This window comes from Colias philodice, chromosome 25 (genome assembly GCF_061535455.1).
Source record: "Colias philodice isolate Cphi_HAF_F1 chromosome 25, ilColPhil1 Martin Lab GWU primary, whole genome shotgun sequence".
Lineage (NCBI taxonomy): Eukaryota > Metazoa > Arthropoda > Insecta > Lepidoptera > Pieridae > Colias > Colias philodice.
This window is the reverse complement of record NC_143110.1, coordinates 4,477,821-4,488,275: the sequence shown is the minus strand read 5'-3', so window position 1 is coordinate 4,488,275 and position 10,455 is coordinate 4,477,821. Positions and strand designations below refer to the sequence as shown.

Below are 10,455 nucleotides of genomic sequence, written 5' to 3'. Positions count from 1 at the left end.
GAAGTAATTAATAATTTTTTACTGTATAAAATTATTGAAATAGGTAAAAAAATTAATAACGAAAAATGTTTAATAATTTGTTGGATTAAAAGTTCTATGAAGATCTTTATTTATATTTAAAATATTAAAAATCGTTTAACATTAATAAAACTATAGATTAAAATAACTTATTAGCACAATAGGTAATTAGTCTATCCATTTTTCTTTTGTTTTGATTTTATCCTTGAATGCTGCATAACCGTAATGCTGAATTCTTTATGTGGAGCCGTCATTATTTCTATTTTCTTGGTATTTAGCCTCAATATGAGAACTTCATCGAATGGATCCTGTGAATAAAATAAATTTACATTTAATTAATTTATTTACCTACTTAATTCATTTTTACCATAGATTTCTTTATAGGATTATGATTAGATTATTTACGTAGGTAACAATATTTCTTATTATAAGTTAAATATTTACATAGTATACCTAAAACTTATATTTAAATGTATTTACCAGCTCTTTGATGGCGGTTTGTGTCATAATACCCAGACGACGCATAGCAATGCCGTAGTTAGTTGCATTCATTAAATTTATATTTGTTAGAACTGGTTCTCCTGCAAAAAGGATTCATATAAATGACTAGCTTCACCCAAATTCAAAAGGTCTTAGCGTGATGATGCCTACAGCCTTTCTTGAATTCTACACTGAATAAATTTTTCAAATCGGACCAGTAGTTCCTGACATTAGCGCGTTCAAACAAACAAACTCTTCAGCTTTATTAATAATATTAAAGCATAGATATAACTACATAATAATATGTATTATCATTATGTACCCTATTACCGCATTCGAATATGTTATACGATGTGAAGTAGGCGCTACGTATGTGTCAACCTTGATCTTTAACTTAATATTATCAATTACCCACAAAAAAAATTTTATTTGTAGCGCCATTTTCTTTACAGCATTAAAAAGTAATGGTGTAGCAAGAGTGAAGCGTATCATTAACTAAATTAAAAATGTTCTTATTTGTTTTTAAAAACATAGAAATAATCTAAACAGCACTCAATTATTGGAAAAACAAGAAATCTAAGGAATAATGTATGTAAGTACTATATTTTTTCTATTTAGCATCTAATACACAATTCGATATGATACATTCTATTCTAAATGTGTAATGTCTGAAATCAGGAGTAACCAAAAATAGACTAATTAAATTCTTCCAACAAAAACGTTCTGAATTTTTGTGCGTAGATTTATAGCTCACCCTCTTGATTTGTCATGACCACACCCTCTACTGATTCGTCCTCCATGATCCTGTCGACTATAGGATTTATCTCATTTAAAGAGGCCGTCTGCAAATAATTTAACCTTTTTGGTCATTTTGTGACGTAATAGCTGAATGCCGTGGTTTCCCGCTCTTTTAAAAATAAAAACGCGCAATGTTCAACAATTTAGCGAGTCGGAAATCATGTAGGTAACTTTTCAAAATCGATCCATAGACTGTGCTTATTCTATCTTATAAATTGGTCTAAAGCAAGGTCTAAATACTAAGGAGAAAGTAAGATTGATGTAAATAATATTATAGGTAGTTATGAACAACTTGTCAAGATCTCACCGTTCGAACGAGCCATTCGTCTTGAAAATTCTTTAATAAGTTGGAAATTATTTTCATTTTAATTAATATTTAACGGTCTACCTGTAAGAAGTTGAAAACTTTTAATTAAGTTATCCATCCTATTAAAATTTTATCTGTTTCAAGATGTATCTTATAAATGCTTTAATAAAATAGAGGTTAGGAGATATAAATAACAATAGTTTAAAAAAACTAAAAAACACGCTTTTTGTAGAAAACCGAACTAAAAAATAGAAAATTTTTATCAAATTAGTGTATTGTCATCGGTCCTCAATAAATCTACAAAGTTTGAACGAAATCTGGCCGTTTAAAGTGGGTCAAAATCGCGCTCAAAGAAGTCGGTTACAAACATACAGGTGTGAGGTGAAGCTAATATAAAGCGTGTAATAACATGTATTTCCAACTTTTATAGTGACTAGCTGCGGCTCCGCGGTTTCACCCGCATAGCTCCGCTCCTGTTGGTCTTAGCGTGATGATATAAAGCCTATAGCCTTCCTCGATGAATGGGCTATGTAACACCGATATATTTTCAAAATATTTTCAAATCGGAGCAGTAGTTCCTGAGATTAGCGCGTTCAATCAAACAAACGAATAGACTCTTCAGCTTTATAATATTAATAAGTATAGATGATATTCAAATCTTGCCGTATCTATAACAAAAGATTTCTGGTGACGGGTGTCTAATTACAATAAAATATATGATAATGCTCTCCTTATAATGAATGGATAAGTTTTTAATGAATGTACCTTCCTATAAAAGTCATGTATCTATTAGTGAGTCTTGTAGGATGTGTCTGTACTCTGTAGGTAATATCAATTGGAACAATATTACGTTTTACAACGCTTTTCTAAGCACACACAACACTTATTATTATTTTCAAAAGTAATATGGGTCTGTGTACACTACGTGACACTACGGACATTCGTCTCTATAGGTCTAGCTCTGCTCTGTAGGTAGAACAGCTTTCCGAACCGGCGATGTATTTTGACGATTCAAAATAGCTTCTAAAAGAAGTCTAATGTTCATATGTTTTTATTTGAAACTAGCGGTCCGCCCCGGCTTCGCCCGTGGTACATGTTTACGTTTTCTCTACATAAGAACCATCCTCGTACTTCAAGGAATATAATAAAAAAAGAATTATCGAAATCGGTTCAGCCGTTCTCGAGTTATGCGCTTACCAACACATTTTGCGATTCATTTTTATATTTGAAATGTTTTTATAATAAGTACCTCTCTTAATATCTGCAGCAACTATTTCTTGCCACGTTTCTTGCTTTTTTTAGCAACTTGTTGCACCACACACGCTGAGAATTCTTTGCTACCGGTGACAATAATCTCCATCAAGTTGGTCTCGATTCGAAATGCGATCAGTTCGTCTAACACATCCTGATGGTCATGAAATAATGATAAATTATCTGTTATTCATTACAGACATAATATTATAAACAAGTATTCCGCCACGTCTGTTTGTCTGTTCGCGATAAACGCTAGAAGACCTGCACTGATTTTCATTCTGTTTTCATCAATGGATAGCGTTAAGCAAGTTAACATTAATCTTTAAAACTCGTTAATTTACTTACCTCCATGAGAATAATTAATTATAAAAATTGCTATGTAAATAATTTCAAGTTGTAAGCAAAATACAATATATTTTATAACATTTTATTTTTTTTCTACTTCTATTTTACATTTTGCGAAGGGTATTCAGTAAGCAATATGTATGTGGCTTACAGAGTACCTACTTAACTGAAATTTTCTGATTTTAATCTTCTATTAAAATAATAGCGCGGATAAAGAGCTTGAAATTCGTGTATAATAAGTTAAAAGGGACTAACAAATACCACAGATAACATAATACTATACTAGTACGAATACCAAGATACAAAATACTTACAATTTCGCTTATAAATCGTCGGAAAATTGAAGAGAGCGCGGGTAGTTTATTAGATAGCGGATAAACCATATTTTCAGGCACTGTGGCTAGCTGAAGGAAATCTGTAATTGTCTAAAGGTTATGTTATGTGCGATTGCCTATGTGAATTTCAATCTTCATATTATAACGGATAATAAAAGGATTTTAAAATATTATAACGTTTAAGATAAATTCTCTTTAATTCGTTTAGAACAAGTTTAGAAAATATTTACATAGGTAGTAAAGATTACGCTTTTTCATATTGTAATATGTATTTGTAACACGTTCCTAACATTTAAGCTCAATTTCATGAGAACAAAAAACTTGTGATATGCACTAAACATGTTCAAGATGCACAAAGAAATTGAATATGTTCCATCGAAATTGTTACAATAATTTAGATGAATTAATTCTACCTATGTATGTATGTATGTCTAAGAATCAACGTTTACCGGGACAGCTAGTAATTTATAAAATACTAGCTTTCCGCCGGCGGCTCCGCCCACGGTTTCAAAGAAAAACTTGCATAGTTCCCGTTCCCGTGGAATTTCCGGGATAAAACCTATCCTATATTACTCGTGGATAATGTAGCTTTCGAATGGTGAAAGAATTTTTAAAATCGGTTTAGTAGTTTATGAGCCTATTCATTACAATCAAACAAACAAACAAAGTTTTCCTCTTTATAATATTAGTGTAGATAAAATTTCTCTCAAACACATGCATCCTAATTAAATATTATTCAGTGACAAAACAACAAATTACAAGTACACATTTATACCTAAATTTTAATTGCATAATTGTTATCTCCAGTCAGCAAATCAAACTTAATCGAAAATGAGAACGATTTGTATTCGAACACAATCCCAATGTTAATGTAACCACAGGTTGATCGGCACCGTCGAATTGCTAATAGCGTTTGACTCAGTTACACGTTCTTTGTGAAAATTCCGTATGGCAAGCTTAATTTTGTATTGATTGTGCGGTTTATTGTGTTAACTGTTAACGGAACGTTATCGGCCGAATGTACTGGTTATTAACGTGTTTTAATGATACATTGAGTTGTCAGATTAATCTAAATAGGTATTACGTAAACATAGCTTTTAAATTTAGCTAATTGCAGCAAAGATTATCATAGTTGTAGATAAACGCTTTATTTATTTAGCTTTGTGTTTTTATCGAAAGGGGGAATCGAGCTTCTATGTACCTACTTGGTCCATATTAGTACATAGAGTATTTTAAAAGTCAGTAACTAATATAATTTTATTATAATAAATATGATAAATCCATTTTACATTCTAATTCACATTTAAAAAAATAAAAGTAAATATTTCTTACTAGGTTTCTGCCGGCGGCTTCGCCCGCGCAGTCAAAGAAAAACCCGGATAGTTCCCGTTCCCGTGGGATTACATCATTTTCCCGGAATAAAAAGTAGCCTATGTCCTTTCTCAGGTATCAAAATATCTCCATACCAAATTTCATGAAAATTGTTTCTGTAGTTTAGGCGTGATTGAGTAACAGACAGACAGACAGAGTTACTTTCGCATTTATAATATTAGTATGGATTAGATAACAGGAATGTTTGTATAACTTTATATGAAACTACTATAACAATATACTGCAGCTGCAGTGACTAAATATATTTTCTGTGATCTTTTATTAAGTCCATAATATTATCTATTGTCCATATAATCTATATAGTATACATAAATATATACATTTAACGATCGCCATCACAATAAATACCGCTGAATCGTGCATTAAACATAATCGCAGCGAATATGAATTTAACTAAAAGCTTACCATTTCGGAAATACATAATTCCCATCACGTTTGGACGCTCTTCAATACGATTTATTACTTTAATCGTGTGCGTGGAAAACTCCTGAAACGAAGCGAAAATGATGTGATCTATTTACTAACTGCTTGCCAGCGTAGCTCGGTTCCCTCATTTTAATACGCGTCTTTTCGAACGAATATGAAGGTATTATGTGGCTTACATACATATGTAAGCCAAGTCATTCATATTATAAATCGTTATGTATAAGCCATAGGTATAAGCTTTAATATATTTTAAGATGGTTCTAAAAATATATCTACTAAACACCTGGCGGTGTTTATTTGTAGAGGTTTATTATATTTGTTACTTATAAATGTGATCTATTCACGAATTGGTTTCGCGACGTCGCGTTGCTCGGTTCCTTCATTTCCATACATTTTTTTTCGATCGCATATGTACCTATAGCTGTTAGTAAGGTTAAAAATAGACAATATGAACTAAATTGCTATAAAATGAGGGTAATAAGTAATTTCAAACCATATTCGTGACATAAGGACGATTATTTATATTTTCTTTGTGTGTACAATTTAAAAAAAACTATGTCACGGAATAGTTAATAGTACTGACTATGTAACCAATTTTTTATTTCTTTCACCGATAGAAACTTATATTGTACACTGTACATGACTGAAGTAGGCTACCTATATCGGCTACATTTTATTTTGTTTTAATCACGAATCACCTTAAAATTATGGTAGTCATTTTTAGTGAAAGACAAAATAATAATTTAACTCACAGAAGGCATATCCCTGTCAGATATTCTCTTTTTAAATAAATTATCCATAATAATGTAATATATTTACAAAATAAATATTCAAAAATGTATACGACATGAAATATCAAAGTATCAAGTGGGCTCTGAATTTTAATTTTCATAATTATTGCAGTTAACAATTAACATGTATGAAAGCTTGCCATTGCCTGTACAAATAATAAATGGACATTAATGTAATTACTAATTAATTATTATAACAGTAATGAACATTTTGTGAGTTGTAAAGAACTATGCAAAAACGCTGTCTGTCTGATTGTATCATTTTAACAAATCGGGTATTAAAAATTTATAAAAAGTAAGTATATGTTGTTTTTTATCGTATACCACCATTGAAAACTTTATACATAAAATATTTTTAGTCTAATTAAAACAATACCTACTTAAGATAATATTACAAAATATTATTAGCTAGAAATCATGTTTCAATAAAAGACATTAACATGTTTCATCATTTATTTTCTTAATAATTAATTTATACAAATATTTATCTTAAACTACCCAGTTTGCTTTCTAATCTAGATAAAGTCTGCTTTATAGATTCCATTTCTATTGATAACTGATCGACTTTTACGTTTATTTTTTCTAATGGACTATTCATCTCTTTACTTATTTCTTTGATTTCTGTCGCTTGTATCAAATTCAAATCTTTGAGAGTCTCTTCAATTTTCAGTTTTTGTAAAAGTTGCATCTCTTGTTTAATCATATCACTTTGCTCATTTTGTTTCTCTTCTAATTTTTTCATTGCTTGATGCATTTCATTGATTTTTGTTCGAAACTCTTTAGAATCCATTTCTTCATCTTTCAATACTTTTTGATGCTGTGCAATAGTTAATATAGCATCTCGAATGATCGTTGGTAATACTTTGTAATACTTCCATCTTGGTTTTCCAGGACATATGATAACCTTATCGGGAACTCTGCGCTTATTTTTAATACCTTCATTTATTTTTACTGGCAGAATTGTACTTATGAATCTGTTATATACTAGATTGTCCAATGTTGAAAGAAATTCAACTCGTTTAGCTAGCCTATTTATATTTCCTAGTATTTCTAGATCATTTATATCGCTTACGGCAACACCAACCATCAAATTCATTAGTACAATAGCTGCCAATACGAGAAATACTAAGAAAATCAGACGTACTATTATAATAGAAGTTGCTAAATCTTGAGAATGCTCTGCGTCAAATAAGCCTTCGTAGTCAAACTCTGAAGTCATCATTACCATTGTTTTCACAAATGACGCCCATGGACTATCAAATGGTATTTTTGAGTGAAATTGTATCATGAAGCTAAGAGAAAATCCTATTACTAGAAAAGCGAATGTTAATAGAATCTGAAACAAACAAATAATCAATTTAGTATTAAAACTTAGACAACCTTACAAAATGATAAACATGATACTCACTTTTACTACATTAGCAGCTACCTTTCCAAACATAAGAACGTAATAGCCCCAATTTGGAAAGCGTGACAACAAAAACATGAGTTCTATCCAAGAGAGGAGTAATGCTAATGTTGCTATGTGTCTAGACCATTCCATATCAGAGAACACGGTGATGGCACTGGGCAGAATAAGAGCAAATACAATAGATCCGAATTTGATCCACGTCTCCATTTGATAAAAGTGCCGAGAACTTTTAGCATTCATGTATAGGATTTCCTGTAAAACAATATTTCAACTTTACACCAATTTACATGCATAATAATTACCAACTATAACTATAATACAAGTATAATATCATTAAATATATTTATTATTATAAAAAATCGTATCATCACTGCACATACAGACATTTCTTAAATAGAATAAAAAGATAAAATTAATACCTGTAAAATAATTAGGCAAACTGATGCATATATGAAATAACTCCAAACAGTTGAACCCAGAAATAATGGTGGACTATCATTAGTATCTTTATAAAAGAACACAGAAATTATAAACACAGTGAGTGAAGATACAAAAATTGCATACACTACTATGATTGTGTAAAAGAATGGCAATAAAGCTTTCCATTTTAAATGTAGGAAACTCTCTACTAAAGGATGGACTAGTAACCTTTTTTGGTCATATCTATTGCCAGTTGCAAGTAGAGCTTCTATAACTTTCATTTGCTCCATTTCGCAAACTGTAGGCATAAGTATTCGATAGTCAATTGTAATTTCACAATTCGCATCTTCAAAGTTTTCACAACTAGATGAGATGTATGAATCGAAAACATCCTCCATAAAATCTGTTGGTTTCGATAAACTGTTCATAATAAGCTGGATAGCAGTTTGTCTTGTTTTTCCTGTGCCGTCGGTATATCCAGACAAATCTGCACCTTCTTGAAGAAGCAGTAATATAACATCTCTACTTCCAAGATGACTTGCGGCGTGCAGTGGATTAAAGCCTTTGTTATTTATCTCGTAGATCGTTGACTTGTCAAATGAAGTAATAAAATAAGCTATTTTTAACAAGTTGAATGCTGCAGCGATATGCAACGATGTCGATGCATAAAAAGGAGTGTCAGTAGATCTTAATTTTATATCAGCGCCCTTCTCTAGCAAAATTTCTAAGCAATCAACGTTGTTATTGAAGGTAGCATAATGCACGGGCCCAAAACCCTTTTTATTTGATGTTGTAAGTGAGTTTATCATATCCAGAGCTTTACCATGTTGATGTTCTAATAAAAGTTTTAATATTTTTGCGTGACTATGTTCAGCGGCTACGTGTAAAACATTTACGTTTCCGGGTAATTTAACTTTAATTGAAGCTCCTTCTTCAAGCAATATTTTAACACATTCAAGATGCCCATTTCTTATTGCTTTAAATAGTGGAGTTTCCCCTTCTTCATTTTGAACTTCAAGAATTCCATGTTGTTTGGTTACGCTTAAAATTTCTGTGAGCACATCTAAATTTCCCAATGCTGCCGCTGAATGAATTGGCGTTTCACCGTCATTTGCCTATAAAATTTATTAAAATTTCAATAAATACGTGTAAGGACTCAAAAAAGCTTTCTAATTTATCTATTTATCCAATAAGTATGTATTTATTGTATATATTAAAAAAAATATTTTTGTATGTAGATTCGTACCTTAAGAGTAACATCTGCACCAGCTTCTAAAGCAATGCAAACACCGGGAACCCAAGCTTCTTCGACGGCTAATTGCAAAACTGTATGTCCATCTTTATCCTTTGCATCGATAATAGCCAGAAATGGATCATCATCAGCATACGAGTAATTTGCTAAAACCTGCAATATGCTGTTTTATATACATTTAAAACTTATACGATGTATTAGTTAAAAACATTGATATTACAAAAAAGAGCGTGTGTGCCGAGCATACGTGTCAGAATTGAAACTTCCTTGGCAAGATTCAAAGATACCATAATTGTCGCCGTACTCCATGACGCGACCTTGAAATTTTACTCTCCACGCGCCTAAAGAAGTTTCACTTCAAAATATATTTTATCAAATTATATTATGTTATATTTAGCTAAGTATTTACCTGTAAAGGATCCTCTAACTGAAGTTTTACACAAAGATGTAATGGTGTAAGTCCGGAAGAATTTAAACAATTAATAGACGCTCCTATGCCCAGAAGCTCATGTATACTGGCAATATTCTTCAATTCTATCGCTGTGTGAAGAGGAGTATCAATGTTATCCAAGCCATTACTTTTCATAGAAGTATGCGTGCCACCAGATTTGATTAGCATTTTGATGATCTCTGTAAAACTATAGAAGTAGTTGACAAAATGAAAATAAAGGATACGAGTGTAAGAAGAAGGTGCCGATCTATTATTAATAACACACATACATTGTTTGGTTTTCTATTTTGTATTTGTATCTTTTTATTTTCATGTTTCTTTTGCCAAATTATAAAAACATATACGTACCTATCTGAATTTATTTCTAGCTTATTATAGTATGCAGATCCTACAACGTCAAGTGCTGTTCGGCCCAGTACATCTTGTATATTGGGATTGGCACCAGCAGCTAGCAATAACCGAGTGCAGTGTTGATGGGCACAGGAGACTGCTACGTGAAGAGGAGTCCATCCTGGTTGAAGTAGGGGTAGCTGGAAGGTATGGGATCATTTGAAGATATCGTTTGCGATTGTTTTTGTAAGAGAGCTATCATCTCTCTCTTTATTAATAGGTTATAATATATTCTGTATATTAAAAGGTCAGTATAGTACAGTCAGTTAATGTGAAATATCATAGCTATATCTAAGATGGGTTTAATGCTTATTAATGAACTCATAATAATTAATGACTAATTGATTAACATTAAACCTATAGGACATAAGTAATCGACTTTACA

General features: G+C 31.4%; 3 protein-coding genes across 4 annotated transcripts in view; 1 reads left to right on the top strand and 2 right to left on the bottom strand.

Annotated features, from left to right (window-relative positions):
• Positions 1–189: 189 nt before the first annotated feature.
• Positions 190–1,376, bottom strand: LOC149477315 (dynein light chain roadblock-type 1-like). The gene is made up of 3 exons (XM_089710821.1): positions 1,253–1,376; positions 499–599; positions 190–326 (listed from the first exon to the last, which is right to left on the bottom strand). The coding sequence occupies exons 1-3, from the start codon at positions 1,296–1,298 to the stop codon at positions 192–194; spliced, it is 282 nt and encodes a 93-aa protein (XP_089566947.1). The 5' UTR covers positions 1,299–1,376; the 3' UTR covers positions 190–191.
• Positions 977–10,455, top strand: part of LOC149477313 (dynein light chain roadblock-type 2-like) — a 26,968-nt gene continuing 17,489 nt past the window's right edge. The window contains exon 1 of the mRNA XM_089710822.1: positions 977–1,090. The gene's annotated coding sequence lies outside the window, so the exon portion shown is untranslated. The remainder of the gene's footprint in view (positions 1,091–10,455) is intronic.
• Positions 6,586–10,455, bottom strand: part of LOC149477314 (transient receptor potential cation channel subfamily A member 1-like) — an 8,361-nt gene continuing 4,491 nt past the window's right edge. For both annotated transcript variants that reach the window (XM_089710773.1, XM_089710774.1), the window contains exons 6-11: positions 10,029–10,210; positions 9,639–9,867; positions 9,224–9,382; positions 7,977–9,092; positions 7,555–7,809; positions 6,586–7,482 (exon numbers count right to left, since the gene is read on the bottom strand). In XM_089710773.1, the coding sequence (XP_089566899.1) occupies positions 6,631–7,482; positions 7,555–7,809; positions 7,977–9,092; positions 9,224–9,382; positions 9,639–9,867; positions 10,029–10,210 (2,793 nt within the window). In that variant the 3' untranslated portion in view covers positions 6,586–6,630. The remainder of the gene's footprint in view (positions 7,483–7,554; positions 7,810–7,976; positions 9,093–9,223; positions 9,383–9,638; positions 9,868–10,028; positions 10,211–10,455) is intronic.